At 45.2% G+C, this 24,649-nt stretch overlaps 1 protein-coding gene across 5 annotated transcripts in view; it reads left to right on the forward strand.

The window, feature by feature from the left end:
* CNKSR3 (CNKSR family member 3) overlaps nt 1-24,649 on the forward strand; it is a 76,731-nt gene that overhangs the window by 24,275 nt on the left and 27,807 nt on the right. For 4 of the 5 annotated variants that reach the window (XM_036316675.1, XM_036316676.1, XM_036316673.1 and 1 more), the window contains exon 2: nt 18,038-18,201. In XM_036316675.1, the coding sequence (XP_036172568.1) occupies nt 18,038-18,201 (164 nt within the window). Of the gene's footprint in view, nt 1-8,083; nt 8,309-18,037; nt 18,202-24,649 lie in introns of all 5 variants that reach the window. The other variant, XM_036316674.1, reaches the window with a different exon arrangement.

The following is a 24,649-nucleotide window of genomic DNA, read 5'->3' on the forward strand; positions in this document are numbered from 1 at the left end:
ATCACAAAAACAATAGGTAATTATATATGCGTTTTCCGATGGTCTTAGGCGACCCCTGTGAAAGGGTCGTTCGACCCCAAAAGGGGTCGCGACCCACAGGTTGAGAACCGCCGTCTTAGACAGTGGATGACGGGCACATGCCCACTCAATGGTGAACATGGGTTTACATCTGCATTTGTTCATTTATTAAGCACCAGTCAATCTGATCACACAGAGAACAAATCAAGGAGACAGCTGTTTCCCATCTCCATCCTGCTCTTGGGGACCCCTCACCCCCCAGTTAGAGGCTTGACTTTCCTGGGGAAGTCACACTCCAGGACGGGCGCGTCACCTGCAGTGGAGGGAAGGCAGAGCCAGCTGGGGCAGAAAAGCCTCACCCCCGTGCTTACTGGTGCCGTGACCTTGAACACAGCCTTGCGGAGCCGCCACCTGCAAAATGGGGCTACTAAGACGTCCCCTGGTGATTATGAGGGTGATTGAGACATGGGAGTGAGCGCCTAGCTGATGGTACAGAATACAGAAAGGCCCAGGAAAGGTACTTGTGACTTTTTCCCCTCTTTTCTTTTCTATCCCTTTGTCATGAGGTGGGATGGGCCTAGCCCCAGATGTTCGGGTGCTTGGTGCTCAACATTGTTCACCAGGGCTGACAGTCCACAAAGAGAAAGTTTCCTTCTCCAGAAAGTTCCCTCCTGGAGTTGCAGCCACGCTGTGATGTAGTTGTCTCCCCCCTCGCCCTCCGTCAGGAGTCGGGGGGCACTAGACAGTTCCAGTGAGTTACAAGTTCAAAGTCTCAGATTACTTTGGCCCAAGTTTGACATTGGAAAGTCTCCTCCAGGTGCTTCCTCTTGAACCAATAAATGTAGAATCCCACGGGGAAGGACACGTTCTTTTTAAAAAATGCCGTTTTGAAATCCGCAAACGCCAACCTCTCGCAGTCCATCTCTGAGTTCCCCGGTGCACATTCTCGCCGGGCTTTTTCTCAGGGCCTCGATCTGTGCGGTAATCATTGTCAGCCCTGGTTTGACTCATGCATTCCTCGCGGCTGCAGTCAGATGCGTGTTTATGTGAAATATGGAAACGATTTCCCCCTCCTCTTTCCTTTGTGCTGGAGTTGGGATGGAGCAGCTGAAGTTCGCCTTTGTTATTTCTAAGGGGTCGTCCGTTTGAGGGCTTGAGGAGGGCCAGCTGGCCGCATGGCCCAGCCGGGTCCTCCTGAGACCTCGCTGACATCCCCGCAGCTAAAAGCTGACTCTGAATCCAGCATCCGTACCCTGTGCCGGGAGGCCTTCCCTTCTAGAACTTCGAGTCGCCCAACATTGAAAACAAGTTGGAAACGAAAACAAGGGTCGAGGAATCGGTACCGGAGGAAGGATTTCTTCCCCTGAATGTGTCTCCTTTATCCGGAGCCATATGTCTTGTGTCTTGGTCTCTGCTTAAAACGTTGTTTTTCTTCTCTTCACCTGCTCTTCCGCTTGCGTCCCAGGAGGTTGGGGAAGGGATAGGCTGAGTTTTCAAGGTCCAGAGTGTAGCTGTAGAAAAAGAAAAGCCAAACAAGGGTGTGTGATCCTCCCCGTCTTAAACCGTTTGCCCTCCTGAAAAAGAACGTTTTGTGAAAACCATCCCAGGCCGTAAAAGAGACTGTAAGCCGCTGGCGTTGTGTCCAGCCTGCTGTTCTCATTACATGTTGAGCAACCCTTTTAGTGCCTTGGCAGCAGGGTTTCTTCCTTCACAGCATAATGTTTTCCCAACTGCGGAGTTAGAGCTGCTTCAGAGCCGGGACACATGGCCAGGTGTCAAGATCATTTTGTAGGGGAAGAAACTAAAAAAAACTTTTAAGACGTGCAGCTTTCAGGGGAAGAAGAAAACAGAAGTCAGTTTTGCAAAGAGTTTAAGTAAAAGGGCACGCTTGGGTTTATGCTTCCTTCATGGGCAGATCTCAGAGAGGGCCCAAAAGAGGACGTGCATGTTAGTCACTCCTTCACCCGTCCCTCAAGGTGTAGCTGTGCAGAGGGACCTTGAAGGAGCTCGGGTTTACTGAGGAGCCAGGGACATGAATCAGAATATCCGGTCCAGGGGGCAGGGAGGGGGTGATGGGCCCCGCGGGGTGGAGGTGGTGTGGCCGGGGCCCAGCGGAGGCCTCCTCGCGGAGGAGAAGCTTCAGGTGAATCTTGGAGGATCGCGGGGCCGTTGCCAGATCAGATAGGAGCGTGGGAGGCCTGCAGAGGCATGAAAGCGGGAAGCGGCAAGGTGTGTGAGGAGAGAGAATCCTAACTCGGGGAGGCTGCAGCTGGAGGGTGCGAGAGGGAGAAGGATGGGCGTGGAACTCGGCCAGGTACCCCGGGCCACCCCTGGGAGGCCTTTGCCTGTCATATGGTCCTGCTAGTGCCTTTAGGACTTGGCCCTGCTCACTTGCGAGGCCCTTCTCTGATGAGTTGATACTTTATCTCCTTTCCCCTTCTTCCTAGCACGGAGCACTGACCTGTTACAGGTTAGGGTTAGTGTGTTTGCTGCCTGGGTCCAGTCACTGGGGTGGAAGCCCCACAAGGGCCCGGACTTCCTTCTGGCCTGAACCGTCTCCAGCGCCTCAAAGTGCCGGCCGTTGAGTGTTGAGTTGGGGCTTCATCCTCTGAATGTTGGGGAGGCATCAGAGGGAATAAACGGGTCGCATGAGCATAGTTGGGTGGTAGGAAGAGTAGAATGAATGACACATCGAGGCAATGCCAAGTGTTTTGGGAGGGAGCTCCTTGCACATGGAGGATCAGGGGAGGAAGCATGTCAGGGGTCGTGCTCCCCGGACCACTTTGGATGGGCCCAAGCTTTGCCCACCTGGTTGATTATCAGTAGCTGGTATCAATCTCATTTTACTGGAGATGTTTTTAAAACTCTACTCAGAATTTGAGAGAAGTTCTGAGAATTACTTTTCCTGTTTTGCAAAACCAATAGCTGCCCAAGGATTCCAACAGAGGTCAAGATGTCATCATGTTACATAGGCGTGTGCCGTATGACGATGTTTTGGTCAACAACGGGCCACATATACTGTGGCGGTCCCCCAAGATAATAATGGAGCTGAAAAATTCCTATAGTCTGGTGATGTCGCCATGGTAGTGTTCTAGTACAACGCGTTCCTCACGTGTTTGTGATGCTGCTGCTGTAAACAGACCTGTAGCTGCTAACTGGCAGCATGGCACAGACAACTGTGTACAGAACATAATACTTGATAGTGGTAATAAATGACTGTGCTACAGGCTCGTGCATTTACTATACTATACATTTCATCATCATTTTGGAGTGTGCGCTTTATACTTATATATAAAAAACAAGTTTTCTGTAAAAGTGTTATACCAGTAGCACCCTCGTAGAGCTCATGTTTACTGTGTCTCTTGGAAGAGGCATGCTCTCTTGTGCTTGATTCAGTCTCCTGTCGTTTTCTGCAGTGACATGCTGTGCAGGCTGTCCCATTCAGCCTAGGTGTGGAGAGGCTACACGATCTAGGTTTGTGTGAGGGCACTCCGTGATTTTTCACACAAGAATAAACTGCCTCATATTGAATTTCTTGAAATGTACCCCTATGAAGTGGCACATGATCGTGATCATTTTTTTTCATTTATTGATAATTCAATGATAGACTTGATCTCAATTTAATGATCTTCCTTTGAAATGCATTGAATACTTTGAAACAAAATGAGTTCCTTATGTAAAAATAGGTTTTAATAGACTTTGTGATAGCCGATCTCATACCTATTTGTGTCTTGCAGTTAGGTTGTCTGCAAAATGAAAAAAGATAAGAAAGTGAGCATTCTGCACATTTTCAGAGATAAGTGATATGATGTACCAGCCTGTTGACTGGGCTTGGAGGAGTGCCAGTGCATAAATTTTCCTGGTAACTAACTGAACGTTATCACTTTAAGACTTGGATATTTTTTATTTTCCACTCATTTTGGCTAGAAATCGTTCTAAAACAAATGATTTACTTTCTTGTGTTCAGAAACAGAGTGCATTCAACATTCCATGAATTTTACGTAATTACTGAAGCGTTTGTTTACCGTAAGAATAATGTAGTGACGCTGTGTCTCTCTTGGTGAGTGACTCTGGAATGTCAGCTTTTCAACTGCCCCGGGTTTTTAGGCAGCAGATGCTCCTACCAGCACCCCCTGTGTGCCTTTCTTGAATTGACTCAACTTGTCTCTCTGAAGGCTGGGAAACAGAATAACTTACTTGCTTTCTAAAACGAGATTAAATAGGCTTTGGGTGAGGCCCTGTGTGAGAAGTCCTGGGTGAGTCCTGTGAATGTACTTATCATCTAGGCTTAACATCTCAAAGAACAAAGGACTCATATTTTTCAATTCTTCCTAATATTAAACCATCCATATCTGAACAAAATTATACTGTTATTTCTATTGGCCACACTGCTGGGTTTGCAAAGTGAAAAATAACCCCCCAGGCCTCTTACACTGTTTGTCTAGAGGGCTCTTGGCTTACCATTGGGTTCCAAGGGGTGTGAGGAGAGGTGGCTGGAGCTGTTATTAAAGGTTTGTTTTTTATCTTCAATAACGATGATAATTTATTGGGCATCTACCATTGTAAGGCATTGTGAGCAATGTGGGGAAATGACTTCTTCCTAGAAATTCAAATTCTAGTTTGGAAGAGGAAGTAATGGAAGAGAATCAGTTAAAGGTTGACCTTGAACTGAAGGGACAGCTTCCAACAGAACTCAGAGCTGATGGGAAGAGGCCCCAGGGAAGGTACTGCAGTGGGATCAGCCCTGTTTGTCAGAGGTGTTGCATGTGGTGTCCAGGTTAGCATACCTGAGTTCACGATTGTCTGTACACGCCAGGTGGGTGGGGTGGACAGCAGGACCTACGGGAGGTGAGACCGGTGATCACTTCCACGTGGGGAGGGGGCGGTTCACGGAGTGGGGAGGATTGGTGTTGGATCTTGACTAATGAGTACAATTGCTGTGTTACAGAAAGCGAGGGAGGGCTGGCCAGGAGGAGCGTAATGCCCAGGCTGGGGAGGTGGAAAAGGGCCAGGTGTGTGTTGCAACTCTGATTTGTTCTGTTCTCAAGAGAGCTTGTTCATTCTCCCAGCTTCTCTCTCTGAGCCTCCGGGTGGGAAGACAATGGGTTCTGGGGTTGGATGAACTTGGAGCTCAAGACCAGTTCTACCACTTTCTAGGGGTGTCATCTTCAGTAATTTTTCTGAGTCTCTCTAACATCCACTCCCTCATAAAAGGCAGGGAGATAATCAGACTGATCTTGTCGACTCTTTAGAAAGGTAAATGAGACTTGCATTTGACCATGTACTATAGAAGCCTAGACTATGCTCAGTAAGTGGTATCATTTTCTTGGACCAGCCCTTACTCAGGGCTCCTGTCTGGAGCCTCTTGGTGCCCACAGGCTGTGCCCACTTACTGACTCACTTACAATCAGCTCAGCAGGTGCAGGAGGAAATGCATTACCTCATCTTCTTCCTACACTTCTCTCTCTTTTCAGATCTGTTCACCCTCTTATGTTGCCATTTTCAGTCTGGGTAGAGTTTGAATTCTTACAGTTAACCTAATTCAAACTCTTTGGTTAACTTTTGCCTTTCGTATGACATCTCTAGTCTGTCATCTGATCCTGTCCATTTTTTTCTCTTGTGATGCCTTCATTCCCATGTGCCCTGGGCTCCCATCACTTCTCAATGGATTGCTCAGAGGCTTGTCCGAGGGAGTCTCTGACTTTACCCAGCCTTTGTCCATCTAGCACATTCTTCAGATACTACTGCAATCCTCTTGCCTTCCATAGTCCTTTGATTTGGCCATTCCTGTTCCATCTAACCTTGTTTTTCATTAGTTCTGCGTATGATAATAGGTAGTATTTGTGTGTGCTTTTTGTGTGCCAGGTATGCGTTAAGGCTTTTATTTATTAACCCAGTTTTCTTTATAACAGCCCCATCAGGTACTATTATCCTTGCCATTTCGTAGTGGAGGAAACTAAGTCACAGGGTAATTAAGTGATTGCCCAAGGTTGAATAACTAGTCAGTATTTGAATGCAGATGACTTGGCTCCAGATTGTACATTCTTAAGACCTGCTCTGTCTTCCTTCTCTTTCACCCATATAGACTCCTAGAGGGTCGGGGCTAAGTCATTTACCTCTGCTCACCACACTTCATGCATCTTCTTGATATACAATAGGCACTTACTAAATGCATGCACTGCATAATTTCCTCCTTTCTCCTCTGAGACCTACTTCACACTGCTCTCTCCCAGCATCATGGTGAGAGATGGAGGAGGGGGAAGTGTTCTCCTACAACCTCATACAGTTTGGGGTTCAGATCTCAGCCATGTACCAGTGATCTGACCTTTGTCAGGCTGTGTTTCTTAAGTCACTCTATAAAATGGGGATACAGTAATGCCTGCCTCATAGAGTTTATATCAAGTGTGTCAGATGCTCTGATTCTGTTTCTAGCACATGGGAAATGGTCAATAAACATTAGCTTCTACAAGTAGTTGTATTATAATGCCCTCCCCTCCCACTTTCAGCTAACCCTTGTCTGTTCTTTTAGGCCTATTCCAACTCGTATGTTCTCGATGTCACTTGTGTAACTTCTTCAACTTACAAAGAACTGGATACTCGTTCCTGTTTGACCACTAATTAGTTGTGTGACTTTGAGCCAGTCACTAAATTTTACAAGTCTAAATTGGATCATGGTGATAACAAGGGTTTTTTTGGACTAAATAAGGAATATGTGACTGATTCTAAGCACTCAACAAACTTTCATTTTCTTGCCTTTTTCCCTTCCTTGTCACCAACTCCTTCTCCACTAACCAGCAGAAACTTCATAGCAGCTCATCAATAGACTCAAGAATCTAACTTAGTTGTTTGGAAATTACATGGAAGAAAGGGAGGCTTCTGTTGCATGGGATGCACTGGACTGTGGTCCGTCAGCAGGAAGCTCATGAAGTTGAAGAGCTCCTGCCCTGTGTCCTTTTGCCTTTTTGAAATGTACTCTCAGTGGTCATTCTAAACATGGCCAATCCTTACAATGAATAACAACTTTGACATCCTTTGAATTCATTCATTCAACAAATAATTCTTGAGTAGTTACTCTATGCCAAGAACGGTCCTAGATATTGAGGGTATGATGATAGACAAAACCAACCTGGTTCTAGTTTCCCTGGAGCTTGTCAATGTTGGGGAGACAGACACCAACCATGCAAATATCTATAATAATGAAAGCGTAGTATGCTAATTAGACTGGACAGCCGAACGACCTTCCAGACGTCCTTCCGGACAACCTGCTGGACAAAGCTGGGGCTGTGAGGGCTGAGGCAAGCTGCCGCAGCTGTGAGGGCTGAGCCCTTTGCACAAATTTTGTGCATCGGGCCTCAAGTTATAAAGTGAGATGTGTTATGAAGAGAAAGCAGAGGTGTCATGATTCATAATAAGCGAGATTTAGTGTTGAGAGCCGGGAAAGTATTCCCATTGGAAGGAATGTTTGAGCTGAGGGCTCAGTAGGAGTGCCCAACCAGGGAGTCAGTGGAATATCTTTAAATGTAGCACTCACTCTTTTTCTTTAATGCATGATGCTATTTAGTATTTTATTAGGCTTGGATGATGACAGATGATAATTAGTCTTCAAATCTGGAGGTGCCCAATTATGCTGTCCCTGAATGTTTTTTATCTAACTTGTGTGTTCGTCAGGCTGGAGGAGGGATGCTGGAAGAATTTGATCACAATCAGGCATTGTGTTTTTATTACACTTGGGGCCAGTGCTGTCAGTCAGGCCCATCCAGGCACTGTGTCGCATTGTAGGTCGCGTTGCCTGGGCTTGCCTACCCAATGGCAGGTGCTCTTTATTTTCATCTGTATTATGTATATTTGCTCTGAAAGTTGCTTTTGTTGAAACTTGAAGAGCCAGGTGCTTGCAGCGAGAGAATGGTCAGACTTACTGGAAATTTGAACACAAAGAAGGGACACCCCTCAGCCAAGTGTAACGAGCGACCCAAATATGACAGTTGTTTGGGGGCATTGTCCTTGCAAAACCCCCAGTATAATTATCATTATGGAACTGATTTTTTTATTTTCTTTTTCACGAAAGGTATTTCCTGAAATGTTACAGCCATCTTCCAAGTTGAGGAGCCTGTGATAGCCCGAGAGATGATTTTAGATTGTCTGACTAATTCAAAGGAAGACGGCAACTAACATTTCTTCAACACCTGTCACTTGCAATTTCCCTTTTAACATGAAGAAGCAGGACCTGGGAGACAATTATATCCAGCTAATTATTTTTTCATATTTATGTTTGTGGTACTTTCTATTTATGGCAAGTGATACCAATTTTTAGCAGTGATTTAAAGACTAACAATGATGTTTAAATCCATTTTTTTAAAAAAATAACTACTTAGCCCAGCCAGTGTGGCTCAGCGGTTGAGCGTTGACCTAGGAACCGAGAGGTCGTTGGTTCGATTCCTGGTCAGGGCACATGCCTGGCTTGTGTGCTTGATTCCCAGTAGGGGCAATGCAAGAGGCAGCATATTGATGATATTCCTCTCTCATCGATGTTTCTATCTCTCTATTCTTCTCCCCCTCCCCCGTCTAAAAAGATCAATAAAAACATATTTTAAAAAACCTAAATACATAATAGTAGAAATGACACTCAAATTTGGCAAAATCAGAAAGTTGGTTCTAGAATGACTGAAGATTGGGAATACTGCCTTGGTGTAATCTGGATTTCCCCCCTGCTTTCTGGCATTTGGTTTCTATGTCTAAGGGCCTATTTTAAATTTGGATGTTAAAATCTGATGAGACCATAAAATATTACTTCATACCCACTTGTATGGCTCTAATAAAAAAGATGGATAATAATAAGTGTTGGTGAAGATATGAAGAAATTGAAACCCTCGTAAATTGCTAGTAGGAATGAAAAATGGTGCAGTCCCTTTGGGAAATATTTTGGCAATTCCTCAAAAAGTTAAACATAGAGTTACCATATGACTCAACTATTCTATTTCTAGGTAGGTATATACTCGAGAGAATTGAAAACATATGTTCACATAAAAATCTTACATGAATGCTCATAGCATCATTATTTATAATAGCCAAAAGTAGAAACAACCTAAGTGTCTATCAGCTGATGAATGGATTAAACATGATGGTATAACCATACAATGGGATAGCCATAAAAAGGAATGAAGTATTGAACATGCTAAAATATGGGTAAACTGAAAGGATTGTGCAAAGTGAAATAAGCCAGACCTGAAAGCTTCGTACAAAATGTCCATTATAGGCAAACCCACTGAGATAGAAAGAAGGTTAGTGATTGCAGAGCTTGGGTGGAAGAGGGAATGGAGAGTGTCTGCTATAATGGGTATGGGTTTCTTTTTGGGATGATGGAAATATTCTCCAATTAGATAGTGGTCACACAGCTCTCTGAACATACAAGAAATCCCGTAATTGTACACTTTAAATGGGTGAATTTTATGGTATGTGAATTATGTATGTGTGACTGTTTATAGAAGCCTTTATGTTGTCACCACTGCCAATTGCGTTATCCAGTGGTGCCCATGTGGCCTTCGAGCCAGAATTCTAACATAGACTGACATGGGTGAGTTCTGCCCCGCTGTGCAAAGCATAACATTATGTTTTTATCTTCACAGTAGTCCTCTAAGATACGTGGGTTATTCATATATAATAGAGGAGGTCGATACTTAACGAAGTTGAATGGTAGAATAGGAACTTGAAGCTGGGTCTTTACACTATACTTTGTACTATAATTTATAAACGAATTGTCGCACACTTGAGCGGTAGCTGGCCAAGGTCATAGTTGCAAAATGGGGTGGAAGATGAAAATGTTTACTCTTGCCAGATTAACTCACTTACTTGTATTCTTATCTATACTTTCCTTGATGCCACTCATAAATATATTGACTCAAGATGTCTTAAATAACAATATTAGAGTACTTCATAAGTTACAAAGCACTCTTAAGCACAGTACTTCACATTATCTTAGTTTGAAGCTAGGGAAAGTGAGGTATAAACATAAGTAGCTGTCCTAGATACACAGGAAGTTAAGTCAAGTTGGGTTTTAAGTCAGGTTGTCTGACACCCACATCCATTGTATTTTCTGGTTGTTTTGGAGTGTGTGGATCCATTCCTTCTTCATTAACTCAACAATTACTTTCTGAATGTCCATTATGAGCAAGAGTCTGTTCACGGAGCTGGAGATATATAGGCAAAGACACTCTTTTTTTAAAAAATATATTTTATTGATTTTTTACAGGAAGGGAGAGAGAAAGAGAGTTATGAACATCGATGAGAGAGAAACATCGATCAGCTGCCTCCTGCATATCCCCCACTGGGAATGTGCCCGCAACTCAGGTACATGCCCTTGACCGGAATCGAACCTGGGACCTTTCAGTCTGAAGGCCGACGCTCTATCCACTGAGCCAAACCGGTTTTGGCAACAAAGACACTCTTATGGTGCAGTTTAGAGGGAGGAGACAAAAAGAAGACCATTAGCCTAGTAAGCATGGTCATTTCAGATAGCGATGTTTTAAGAAGAAAATAAAAGGGTGATATGATAGGAAGTGATTTTGATACATGTGAGAACAAAGATACCTACCAAGAAAGGTTCCTAGTGTCTGACTGGGCTCAAATGTGAGAACAGAGCCTCCCAGCTGTTTTAAAATGGGCCTCTCATGCAAGCTGCATTTCAGAGAGCAGCCTGCACTGAAGTGCCTGCCAGCACTGTGTCCCTGCTGGCTGAGCCAGTCCTTTCTTATGAAGGAGTTTCTGGAATTGTATTTCAACCAATAGGGCTGAGACTTTCCCTGTCCAATCAGAACTGTGCAGCTATATTCCCATTAGCATCTTTACAACCGATCAGAGTGACTCCATTCAAACCAATCAGGACATGGCTTTTGGGACTGACTAATCAAATTGTGAGGATTTGGAATCCACATCTGCATGAGAGCGGACCAATCAGGGACCAGGGGTGGAAACGTGTGTGTGTGTGTGTGTGTGTGTGTGTGTGTGTGTGTGTGTATCTTTAAGTCAGCTATCCTCTGGCCCTTTCCACTGAAGACCGAAGACTGCATTTCCTCAGCTGCAGCTGAAACATGGAGGACTTCTTGCAGAGCTGGGCCTTGTCTGAGAGCCGCCTCCTACCTTTGCTGTCCCACAGCCGTGCTGTTTGACAATTGAGCTGTTCCCTAGCTGTGCTGTTCTCATAGACGTGCTGTATCACTACTGAGCTGTGTGTCCTGAACAGTTTCCTTCTTCACCACACCCAAACTGGGGATTTCTGTTAGCGTTGAGTTCGTGACAACAATCATTAGTTGGCGCATAGATGGACTTTTTTTTTAGATTGAATGGTCAGGGAGTGTTTCGCTGAGAGGTGATATTTGAGTTGGGACCATAAGTACCTAAGAAAGTCAGCCCGGCAAAGATCTGGCTGAAGACTTTTCTAGAGAGATGAACATTTAGTACAGTGCATATCCCAGCATTTCCTGTGTTTCTTAATCAAATTTTGAGACTTGAGTTTAAACCACTATTCTAGTCTTCTGTATACACATGTCATTTTCTACTTTTTGGCAGAATGTACTTAAATAATAATCATTAAAATAAATTTCAAATTAAATGCTTACTTTTTAATAGAAAAATATCATCCCAGACATGTGATTTTTTATCAGGCATTAGCCTCATGCAAAATTCCCTCGTAGGAATATGAGCTATGGTTTTTGCTTGGATGACTAAATGGATGTTTTAAAGCTCATGAGAAGAAAATGTCATTCTATCAGTGGGCCCTCATCAGGACCACCTACTGACCATATTTTTTTCATGGGAATCCTTGAAAGAGTTCATAAGCCCCCCTCCTCCCTCAAGTGCTGTAGGGTAGTGTTTCCTTGATGCTAAGTATATATATATATATCTCGAAGCTGACTCAGATGGAAATCTTTGTTCTAGGGAAAATCTCATTTTTTTAGAACCCCCAAGCAGAAAGCTTTTGTTTCGTTGGTGTTGCCATGCCTCTCCAAAACAAGAAACAAGGAAGTGAAAGGATGGAGGTGGTTTGAGTGAAATATCCTTGAGTTTTGGGCTGGTGGTGGTGGTGGTTGGTGAGGGTGGGGTAGGACGTTCCATGGAAAAGGTTTCCGTGCCTGTTGTTTCACCTCAGGACTGGTCTTGGGAATGATTTTCAAGGCCCTTTGGGCTCTCAGTGGAAGCAGAGTAGCCCCCTGATCTGCATTTACTGTCCAAAGCTTCCTCTTCCTCCTTTCTGTCTGGTACCTGCTTCCTGCATTCCCACCCCGTTCTCTTTGGTTAACTTTTTCTTTTTTTAATATATTTTATTGATTTTTTTACAGAGAGAAAGGGAGAGGGATAGAGAGTTAGAAACATCGATGAGAGAGAAACATCGATCAGCTACCTCCTGCACATCTCCTACTGGGGATGTGCCTGCAACCAAGGTATATGCCCCCAACCGGAATCGAACCCAGGACCCCTCAGTCCGCAGGCCGACACTCTAGCCACTGAGCCAAACCAGTCAGGGCTGGTTAACTCTTTTTCATGGAGCAGCACTCCCAGACTTTCTAACCCTCTGTAAAAAAACCCGAAAAAAGTGGAGGAGAATAGCTTAATAATACATCTTTCTTCACTCATCGTTGTCCCTTCCCCACACAAGTTTTCTTTCAGGGAGTTCTCAGTTCACTGTCTTAGGGCAAAGCCAGAGTCCCAGGCTATGGTAGAGTGGACCCTCCAGTCTCCTGGTATTTCCTCGTGTTGCAGCATCGTTGCTGGAGCGTGCTCCGGTGGGGCAGGTGCTGCGTTCGTCGTTGTTTGTGGTAGGATGCAAGTCGGTACAGGAGCCGAGTGAGTGGACTGCTCTCTACCCTGGGAGTGGATCACAGGCAGGGTTTTGTTTTTTTCTTTTTTTGTAGCCTCAGGATATACACGTAGGTGTGCACCTGCACTGACAGCGACTTCTCTCTCTTGTTCGTAGTATTGCTTTCTGCCTTTGTCATTGTTTGGGATGCTCATGGCATACAGAAGCATGTCTTTTTCTAAATTCAGGTTTTTGGAAAATAACTTTGGGAAATATAGGTGGAGAGGTTTGTGAATTCCATAGATATTTAATCCTTTGAAGGCCGCCAATTTTATTGGTGTATCACTACCCTGTCTGGTCACCTCTGGCCTAAAGGACCAGTTTCTAGGGCCACATTCAAAAGTGAAGAGGCTACAAAAGAATTCCATCCAGATTTCTTAGGGGAAAAATAGAGCCCATCAGTCTCACCTGTATTTTAGAGAGTTAATAAGGAGCACAGGACACCAAATCCTGCAGACCCCTCGTGGATAACATACTCCCCATATAGGAGCTGTGGTCCCCGGTTTCTTAATTTTCTCATTTGACCCAATGGTGTTTACATGGCCATTAAAATTTCTGAGGGCCATCGTGGGCAGTAAACTAAGTCAGCTAATGACTTGTGCAATTTCCTGTCCCATAAAACTCTACTTTCCTTGGGTCAGTTAAGAGGACATCTGTGACCATTCTGCATTGGAGGATGGACAGGCAGTATCTGGAGGTGCAGAGCAGAGACCCTGGTGCCCGTCTCTGTGGGTGTGAGCCCTGGTCCTGTGTGGCCCTGGGCAAGTCACCTCCCCTCTCTGTGCTCCAGCTCTTCATCTCCAAAGTTGGACACTTATGTGGGGACATTAGGGAGATTAAGGGATTTATATACATTCCGTTTTGGAAAGGTATCTGCCATGCAGTGACATTTAACCTTTTGCTACTATAATATCTATCATTTTATATGTTTAGCTTCCCTCTTAATTTTACATCTCGGAACACTTGATTCCTTCTCATCCGTAGTATTTGTAAGCTCTACCAATCTTACTGTATTTTGCATGAAAGACTCTAGAAGTTGTTTGGACATTAGTTCTGCAGGGCTGAGACCGAAAGCCTCCTGTGTTTCCACCAGATGCAGACCTCTGCGTCCTTCACCTGCATTTGCTGCGGCACCATGATGATGCTCTGGAGAGGACACTGGTACCTTAAGCTGTAGGGCTCCTTCCGGCCTTTGGCTCTTTAGTGTACGTTTTATTTAAAAAAAAATTTTTTTTATTGATTTCAGAAAGGAAGGGAGAGAATCATTTATCAACTGCATCCTGCACACCTCACACTGGGGATCGAGCCCACAACCCGGGCATGTGCCCTGACCGGGAATCGAACCATGACTTCCTGGTTCCTAGGTGGAGGCTCAACCACTGAGCCATGCCATCCAGGCTTAACATTTGATTTTTGTTACAGGTCCATGTAGGAGGTGGTGTTATTACCCCCGTTTTACAAATGAGGCAGCTGAGGGACTTGCCCCAGGAGTCCCGTTAGCAAGAAGCGGAACTGAGGCTGCAGATCAGGCTCCTAGCTGCTGCCCTGCCATTTTCTGATATAAATCATAAGACAGTGTTTTTCATAATCATAGAACATTGTTTTCCTTCTGCACGTGGGGCTTCTTTGGAAGCGTAGGGTTATTTGCAGCCAGGCTTGGTGGTGGTGGAGGAAGTCTGGCCCTCTCTGGCTCCCGTTCTGTGGGAGCCTCTGCTTTGTGATTCTTTTCACATTGAATTATCTGCTTAACTTAATTTGTGTAAATGGAATGTGTTTAATTTCCTTTTACTTAATTATGTGTTTCTCCCAGTCCTGCTAGCCTTTCTGTAAGTTCCCTTTACAGAAAGCAAAAGAACTGGCAAACAGGCCAATAGGTAAGAGTGTAGGGTTTATGGCAGATGCAATAAACCCAGTTTACTTGAAATTGGGGGTTTTGTTTCCCTTCTTTGTGGGACTGCATAATAGTTTGATTCAGCTATTTATAAATGTTTAATTGTTTTTGAAACAATAGAATAACCGAACAATAGGCCATAACGTATTGGAATAATGAAACGGGGCAATACTCTTTAAAAGCTAGTGTATTCATATATGTGTCCCATGAGGGGAAAGTCTTAGCTCACCCTGGGTTCTGTTTTCGGGTGGGAAGCAATAGGCTGTTTCTGCCTGGTAATTCTCCTACATGTTGGAGAGCGTTTGATTAGCCGAGGAGAGATCATTTATATTCCCTCAGAGCCCTCGAGGAGATTCCGGCCCCTTTTTTGGGCAAATGTTCTGTATCTGTCAGTTCTTAATCTCTGATCATTTGCACCCTTCGTCCTATTTGGAATCATCACCGCATCTCCCATCTCAACCTCTTTTCTGTGTCTAAACTTTTTCCTTCTTGCTCTAAAGCTACTTCTGAAATGCTGCTTCTTCAGTGAAACTTTCACAGTGAGTTGAACGAGAAATCCGGCCTTATCTTTACTTCTACTTCTTCTTATTCAGGGATGAAGTTTAATGAACTTCCATTGTACACGGTTTCTTCACTTTAATTATAATGGACTAATTTATTCTGCACATGAAAACTGTTTGGCACAGTGAACACAAATTTCAATTCAGTTGGTCACTGGACCTTGTTTATTTCGTTTAAGGGAAGAGTTGATCACATGTGGGTGAATATGAATTAAAATGTTACTGGGTTTATGTTGGCTTGCTAGGACTGCCATAACAAAGCCCCACAGACTGGGTGGGTGACACAGTAGAAATTTATTTTCTTGTTGTTCAGGAGGCCGGAAGTCAGAGATCAAGGAGTCAGCAGGGGTGGTTTCTTCTGAGGCCTCACTCCTTGGCTTGCAGACGGCCTCTTCCCCGTGTCCTCACATGGTCTTCACTCTGTGTGTCTCCTCTTTTTTAAGAATGCCAGTCATATTGGATTCAGGTCCATCCATACGACTTTATTTTAATGTAATTTCCTCTCTAAAGATGTTACCTCCAAATAGTCATGTTCTGAGCTACTGGGGGTTAGGACTTCAGCATATGACTATTGGGGAGACACAATTCAGCCATCACAATAGGCAAGGGAAGAGAACAGCCTGAAGGAGAGGAGTGTGGGATATTGGTCATGATCTGGCTTAGAACTGGGTACTGGTAAGTGATTTCGGGTAAAATTCAAAAGAATTCGTCTTTGGTCCATACTTTCCCAACTTTTTAGACTCATTGAGATCTGAAGTACCTTCTAAGTATGTCTAAAATTCCATGATTCTTACTGATTATTTAGGAAGATGGTTGGAGAGGCGTTTTTATAACCCCGTGTTTGCTGGTAGAACGCAAAAGAGCGGGTCTTTTGTCAAATAGACCTTGATTTGAATTCAGTCTCTTTTCTTCTGTATGAAGCTGAAGAAAACTCTGCTATAACAATCCTTCTCTTGGCCTCTTTTAAGCTCTGTGACTGTGGATAGATAATACAGCGCCCACAAGCCCTACTTCAGCCATGTGTGTGGTGGACATAGAGTTCTCGGGAGGCTGTCCTTGGCCCTTGGTCATTGTCACAGCTGCCTGCTGCTGATGGATGCTGCCCCTCTGCCCACGCCCTGGGTGGCCCGGGTGCTGAGACCCAGCCCCTGTGACCCAGGTGGAGCATCGCCGTAAATGCCTGCTGACTTGTGTGGCCTCCACAACCTGCTCCACTCACATGTCATGGAGACCACTTGTGGCTCAAGGCGGTCCAAGTGGAGCAAAGTTTATATCAATGTCCCCAACCTCGCTTGCTGTGTGATGGAGCCCTTCTGCTAGACAGATGTCATTTCAGGGAGGAATGACGACTCATCTGGTTACCATAAAATTCATTGTTTCTTACCTCTTCTTTCTATATTTAATGGCCCCAAATGGTTATCAGGAAATTGTTCCTCTTCCTATATCTTATCAGGAGGCAATCGGGCTAAGTTTGTGGGGCAGAGATATCATTTAGCCTAGAACATTAGATTTTAAGACCCACAAACTTTAGTATTGCCCGAAGTAAGTGCTAGACTTTTATCTACCATTCTAGTCCAGAGAGGACCCACATAGCAGAGAGTGCATGTGTGCGTGTGTGTGTGCGTGTGTGTGCGTGCGTGTGGGCGTGTGTGTGTGTGTGTGTGTGTGTGTGTGTGTGGCGGGGAGGGGACAGCATCATGCTTTTTACATTCATTGTTCTCGTTAAATTGAGTTTTTATCCTTTGTGTTGGGATTGAGTTTATAGCAATCTAGTCGTTTAAAACACTAGATGGCTATTGTTATTAGGCTATAATAGTTGAGCCAATTCCGGTAAAATTTTATTTCAGCAAAACCATTAAAACAAGTTGACCAGAAAGTTCTCTGTCCAGGAATAAAGATTCCCAAGTTCTATTTGGCTTACCTATTTTAATCATTATATAAGAACATTAGAATGCAACCCTGTTGGCAGTAGTATTTGGTCTGGAAAATTCCCCTAAGCTAACCCATTTAACTGCCTTTCTTGGTACCACTGCTGGATTCTGTATTCATCAGAAGTTTTTCAGTTGCAAGGTACAGGCATGTAGGATATTCTGGGGCATTTTCTCTCTCTCTCTCTCTCTCTCTCTCTCTCTCTCTCTCTTTCTCTCTCTCTCTCGGATTTATTTCTAGAAAATGACTGCCAGTATCCCCAAGGTTGTGTCTTTATGGCTTCTATTTGGAAAGGAAGAAAGAGCCTCTATCTTCTGATATATCAAATATCAAGGAAGATTTTAATTGGTTTCTCTTGAGTCATATGGTCATCCCAGAACCTAATACTGGCTGGTAGATGAAATACTGTGGCAAAGCATCTTGATTGGCAGGCCCACTGGGATCACATGGGCTGGGAAAGCGATGGAACCCCCAAGGAAGAGTTGCTTAACGAACAGCCACACATGTGTCTAGTACAGATAAGTGGCACTGCAAGCCCTCAGGCGGTTAGTGTTTGTTCTTTTAGTTGAAGGGGAATGGGAAGGTAAGAGTCATAAAACTGAACCGGATCCCTTTGGAAACTTTAAGCTGCACCTTTAAAATCTGTCTGAGATGAGAAGATGAGGACACACTTGAAAGGTCCCTCAGGTGGGATACCTGTTATATGGACAGTCGAATAGTGGAGCATGGGTGACTTCTTGGAGAAAAGGCACACAGTGGCACTGATGACCTCCTTTGCTTTCCCGGTAGGCTTAGATGACTGCCTGCAGCAGTACGTCCACAAGTTTGAGCGAGAGAAGATCAACGGCGAGCAGCTGCTGCGGATCGCCCATCAGGATCTTGAGGAGCTGGGTGTCACTCGAATTGGACACCAGGAGCTGGTGTTGGAGGCGGTCGACCTTCTCTGTGCACTGGTTAGTTCAGGAAAAGGTGATCTGTACCGGGGTGATGTTCTTTCGATCTTTGTTCTTATAAAACTCCATTGTTTGCCATTGAGCTTATCATTATCTTCTTTAAAAAATATTTTCATTGATTTCAGAGAGGAAAGGAGAGGGAGATAGAAACATCAATGATAAGAGAGAATCATTGATCGGCTGCCTTATGCACACCCCCTATTGGGGATTGAGACTGAAACCCGGGCATGTGTCCTTACAGGGAATGGAACCATGACTTCCTGGTTCATAGGTCGAAGCTCAACCACTGAACCACACCGGTTGGGCCATTATCTTCTTAATGATTCATTGACGTGAGCTGGAGATAATGTGAGAAGGGAAGATAAAAATCATTTTCTAGATTAAGAGTTGGCAAATGGGGCCTGTGAGTTAAATCTGATCCATGTCTATTTTTGTAAATAAAGTTTTATTGGGACACAGCCATGCCTGTTCATTTAAGCACCGTATGTGCCTGCTTTTATGTCACACGGGCAGAGTTGAGTATTTGTAACAGGGACCATGGGTCCCCCAAAGCCTAAAATACTATCTTGCCCTTTATAGGAAAAGTGTGCCTATTACCAAAAAACTCTTTTAGTCTTATTTTTAAATCTTGTATAAAGAATAAAAAGATAGAGATAGTCCTGAAAGAAAACGTCTACTAAATTGCAACGAAAAAGGGGTTCTGATTTCCACGTCTGTTTTTGTTCCTATAGAAAGCATTTTTATTCTGCACAGGCATTCGTGATATTTAAGTAGCTGAGGCCTGTGGGTGAAATAATCAACCTATCAAATGGCAGCTAAAGGGGAAAAATGTGGATTTAGTTCCATTTCCCAGATGACTGGGCTTTGGCTTGACCGTGACTGAGTTCAATCCTGCCAGGTGCTGACTCTTGCATTACCCCTGTGGCCGCGGGGGTGGCTCTCGGCGTGGGCTGAGAACACCGGCACGGGCATTGTGCTTGCAGACTGGCTGCCAGGGGCTGGGATCCATGTCTGTCTGTCCTGGTGCCATGGAAGGGTTTGCACAGACCGGGCCGCATGCAGGCGGGGGTAGCAGTGCCCGGAACCCGAGCCAGGGGAATGTACAATGACATCACCGAGGATGGCGGGAAAGAATGTGCCGCCCAGGCCGTGGCCAGCGCGGGCCGGCGCTCCGTTGATTATATAACACAAGCTGCATCGTGCGTCTTCTTTTGCTTAAAATGGACAGAGCCTTGTCTCCTGCTCGGAGATGCACCGAGCTCTTGTTTAGAGAAGTAACGGGGAAATTATTTGATAAATGAGCCGCCACGAGGGAGACGCCCTGGCTAAGCGGGGTGAGCGCTGGCGTGGGAGGCGGGCTCCCTGCCCTCTGACCCTGGCCCTGCTGCTCGCCCTTCACTCTGGGGTCTCCAGGGAAACGGGGGTGTCTGCTTCCCCTGTCTGTGCGGCCCCGTCCCCCTGGATGGGCCGTGGGCTAGCGTGTGTGTTTGCACTGCCCAGGAGATGTCTAAGGGCCCTACAACTGCATTTTTTATAATACAGTGAAACATGTTCACTTTTATTATGCTTTCCGGGAACGATGCTGTTCAGTCTTCTCTGCCTTTTTTTTTTTTTTTTAATTGATTTCAGAGAGGAAGGGAGAGGGAGAGAGAGATAGAAACACCAGTGATGAGAGAATCATTGATCGGCTGCCTCCTGCACGCCCCACACTGGGGATCCGAGCTCACAACCCGGACATGTGCCCTGACCGGGAATTGAACCGTGACCTCCCGGTTCATAGGTCGACGCTCAACCCCTGAGCCACGCCGGCCGGGCTCGGTTCTTTTGAACCATCTCTCTCCGCTTTGCGGTGGGGCTCGCAGGCCAGGGAAACCACCTTGAACTCCGCAGTGAGAAAGGGAAAGAGGACGGGGACTGAGGCGCGCTGTGTTCAGTGAGGGCGATGATAAAAAACCAGCTGCCTCTCCTGCTTCCCCCTTCCCTACCCCTTCAGCCATTAGACTGGAGGGAACAAAGCTGGACGCACGCCAGAGCCCAAAGCTGTGTTTTATCTCCTACAATTTCCTCCTCATTTCCTTTGTAGACAAAGTTCTGACCTCAGACTCCTTCTGGACATGCTTGGTGTGCAGGGCGCTCGAGGATGCATCCGACGGAGGCTCAGGGAAGCCTCGCGTGGACGTGTCATTTCTGGGCTGGGGAGGGTTTTAGAGAGTTTGACTGAAATATCATTTCGTCTTGAGATCATCTCCCTTTGAAATATTCTTATGACAGTGAATATATTCATTATACTCTCGGTGTAACTCATTTACACCACGAATCCGTTTGCACCCTTAATCCATTTATGCCAGCCATAAATCGGCGATCATTTTTTGCCTTGAAGAATTCGTCCCCCGGGCAGTTAGTTCATGTGTGCTTACACTTGGCCCTCGTGTCATAAAAGGGGTTTTTATGTAAACGTAGTTTGGCGGATGTTGATGTTATGATGGACAGGAAATGAATAGAATTCGAGTAAGGAAAAAACAAAGCCATCAGAACGTTTTGGAAAGAAAAGGCCATATAGAATGGATAGGAACCTAAAACAGGGAACAGCTACTGGTTAAGATTCCAAAACCCGTGAGCAGATGGCCCACAAATAGCTGGTCCTGGGGAGAGAGCGAGGAGAGAAACCGCCTTTGTGAGCATTGACCTTGGCGGGCTGGAGGGACTTAGGGGAGAGACTTGGATTATGAGACGGAATCGGGGCCACTTCCCAGGGTTGAATTCAGAGTCTGAGCCCCATTTCCTCCTTCTATCCCGGGGCCGAGGGCAGCGGGGACAGGCTGCTCTTTCCATTAGGGTAGCTGTTCGCCACGCGACTCTTTCAATTACGATGAAATAAAATGCAGTTCCTCAGTCGCACTAGCTACATGTCAGGTGCTCAGTAGCTCTGGTGGCTCCTGGCTACCATGTTTGGACAGTGCAGCTGGAGAACATTCTCATTATTGGTGATAGTTCTATTGGAATATCTGGAGGGTGCGATTGAGAGTTAATAATGTGCAATTGTAACCCATTTTCTTTGCCAAATCAACCAGACCCTAGTTACCTGAAGACCAAGGCAGGGACAGATGTATTTTCTTGAGGTTGATGTAGGCTGAGAAAGTGGATAAAGTTGGAATTAGTCATGTGTTCAGGATGCCACCTACAAGTGTGATTAAGTGAAACAGTTGTAATGCATCTACCCGCCCAGGGTGTGTCTGCGCGCTCTGTACCCTTAAGATTATTCACTGGTCACCTGTTACCCACGGGGCAAATCGTTAAAAAACATTACCCTTTTCTCTGGGGAGAAATTATGCAGGGGGAATAATCTTTGCTGGCAGTTGGTTTTAACTTGATCTTTCTTATGAGCTTATTAAATGCTTTCAGGAAAACATAAAGTATATTTCTTAGGTTGTAATTTAATCGATGCAACTCAATAAGCTGGTTTTGATTGTATGTCTCTGACACTCCTTAATCAAGAATGTTAGATCATGGACAGAACAAGTGGGAATGGGGAAAGAAGGTAGAAGTTGTGTTAATATCTCCCTTCCTGCCCCAGCCAGTTTGGCTCAGTGGATGGAGCATTGGCCTGCGGACTGAAGGGTCCTCGGTTGATTCTGGTCAAGGGCACATGCCTGGGTTGCGGGCTTGATCCCCAGTAGGGGGCGTGCAGGAGGCAGCCGATTGATGATTCTCATCATTGATGTTTCTCTCTCTCTCTCTCCCTCTCCCTTCCTCTCTGAAATCAATAAAAAATATTTAAAAAAGATTTCCCTTCCCTAGAGTGTGTACAGTGTAAGGCACCGGAAGAGTGAGCATCTGTCTGTTTTGTTTTCTCCTGTCTCGTGTGTCTCTGCCAGACCAGGAAACGGCCCGAAGGCTGACTTCGAATGGAGTGACATCTGTGTGGAGAGTTTTTAGTACACGTGTTGACTTTCGGAGGCTCGTTGCCTTTCTTGCCCAGTTTGTATTTTCTTGATACCTTACCTTCAAGCAGTTTCTGAAGGAGACAGGTTTTAGGGCAAAGATTGGTGAACATAATCAAATCTGTTCTGAGAAATTATTCCTTTTCTGTCTCTCATTGTGGGGCACTGAAGTCAATACTCCCTTCCTGGCCATGTTTCTATAGTAGAAGCTCTCTCGAGCTGATACCATCAGTTTGTTTTCTTGTTACCGTGGAATGAAGTCATAGGGAAAGGAATTCCCCTGCCTTTCTTTGCTCCACCTTCCCTTTTTTTAAAAAATATATTTTATTGATTTTTTACAGAGAGGAAGGGACAGAGATAGAGAGTTAGAAACATTGATGAGAGAGAAACACCGATCAGCTTCCCCCTACACATCTCCTACTGGGGATGTGCCCGCAACCCAGGTACATGCCCCTGACCGGAATTGAATCTGGGACCTTTCAGTCCGCAGGCCGACGCTCTATATAGCTTCATCTATTCATCCTTCCAGTCTCATGGCTTGTTTTTTGTTGTTTTTTTTTTTTTTGGGGGGGGGGAATAAAAAGAACCAGCAATTAGAGTGGAAATGAAAAGAACCAGTTAATAAGAAGCTGTTATTTTAATAACAAATGTGGTAGGTTTGTAGGAGATTGAGGTTTAAAGCTTCTTGCAACACTAACATGCATTTAATCCCCTTAGAGTTCAAGAAGTAACTGCTGTGTGTAGTAGTGAAAGTTCCCAGTAACTTATGGTGACGTTGGCATTCAGAAAGCAGGCTTTCCTGCTTTTAGTTCAGATCGCTTGCTGTGAATTGGCAGGCTGAGTAATTGACCGAATGAAGGGACAGTTCCTTTCAGCGATAGTCACCAGTTCTTTAGGCCAAGCTGTGTCATGTGGCTCTTTATCCATTTGCTTGTGAGTCCGATTCTCTGAATTGAAAGGCCATGATGCAAGTCCATCTTTTCATTTCTGTCTTCTCTGTTCAAGGACAATTTCATATGCTAGTCTCTAGAAAAGGACAGTGAGGGGAAAACGAATGAATGGAAGGTTCAGGGAGAACATTTCCGTTAATACAGAGCACTCATTTTTATTATGACATTTACAGTTTATTTTTAAGGTTTGCAAGAGAGTTTTTAGTTCATGGATCTGGGAGCTTTTTTTCCTTGTATTGGTACCTAACTCTTTTTCAAGATTTCTATCTAAATTAAAAATATACTTTTTATTCAGCTAGGAAGCAACATATATTGAAGCATCACATAAAAGCTAGTTAAAGTTTTCATTAAGGTAAAGCCTTGCTGTGATTGTTATTACCTTTGTTCATCTTGGGATGGAAAAAAAAGAGCTCCCCGGTATATTTATGCTTTGTTTATCATGATCTTAAGACATGGCTGTCCTAGGGCGGTAGAGATTGGGGCTGTGAGAGAGGAGGGGGCTAAGGGACAGCCTGAATCGGGACAGAGCATTGCTCAGACCGAGAGGGCCTGCTGGCCTCTCAGAGGGTGAGGCCTGGCTGGCTAAAGGAAGCTTCAAACACAGGAGAGAACTGGCGAGTTAACCAGGTCGTTGGTTAGAGCTGGATCTAGCATCACTGGCCACTGCCCTTTTTTCTTGTCCTGTTTTCTGCGTTATCACTTTGCTCTTCCTTGGGCAGGAGGTGTGGAAGGGGGGCATACCGCATCGCGACCGGAAGCTTGTACCCTCAGTGCGGATGGCGCGGGTTCGAACCCCACCCCTACCACCGGTTAGCTGTGTAACTGCAGAACTTACTGAATGTCTCTGTCCCCCAGAGAAAACATCATTTCCACCGGCACAGGCTGTTTACCTGAGATGATTCTTGTCCAGCACTCAGCCCAGTTCCTGGCACAGAGGAAGTTCAGTCCTGTGGGCCATGAGATTAGTCCCAGTGGTTAACAGTACCACGTTCTTGCCGGGGGCCACTGCTGCCACAGTGTTATGTACCCCAGAAAGGTCTTCGCTTTTTGTTAAACTGATTAAACAGATGGTAATACAGAGACTCATCTCCCACCTCCTGCCAGCGTCATCTCAGATTGATGCGGTGTTTCCTGGAATTTGTTCTTTTTCAGCCAGGGAGGCGAGGCAGTGTTGTCATATGAAATTGATTTTTTTTAAAAGCACCCAAGTAAGTGGGGCATCGTTCAGAAAGAACAGAGGCTAGAAGCTCCCGAGACGGAAATTACATCTCAGGTGAATTGGCATTCAGTTAGTGCCGCTCTGCTTCTGGGAGAGTCTTCTCTGATGGAAACGCATCCCCGCAGGCCCTGTTTTATTGCCTGCTGGGCTGGACACAGTGGTGAGCTGCGCGCACAGCCCCTGCCCTCGCTGACCTGCATCCCAGTGAGGATGGCGGCAGCAAATACGATGGTTCAGAGAGGTGACAGGTGAGGCGCCAGGGAGTGACCTGAGGGGTATTGGCAATGTCTGCAGACATTTTTGGTTGTCACAACTAGGGAGGAGGGTGCTACTGCTCT

The sequence above is a fragment of the Myotis myotis genome, unplaced genomic scaffold (assembly GCF_014108235.1).
Source record: "Myotis myotis isolate mMyoMyo1 unplaced genomic scaffold, mMyoMyo1.p scaffold_m19_p_7, whole genome shotgun sequence".
NCBI lineage: Eukaryota > Metazoa > Chordata > Mammalia > Chiroptera > Vespertilionidae > Myotis > Myotis myotis.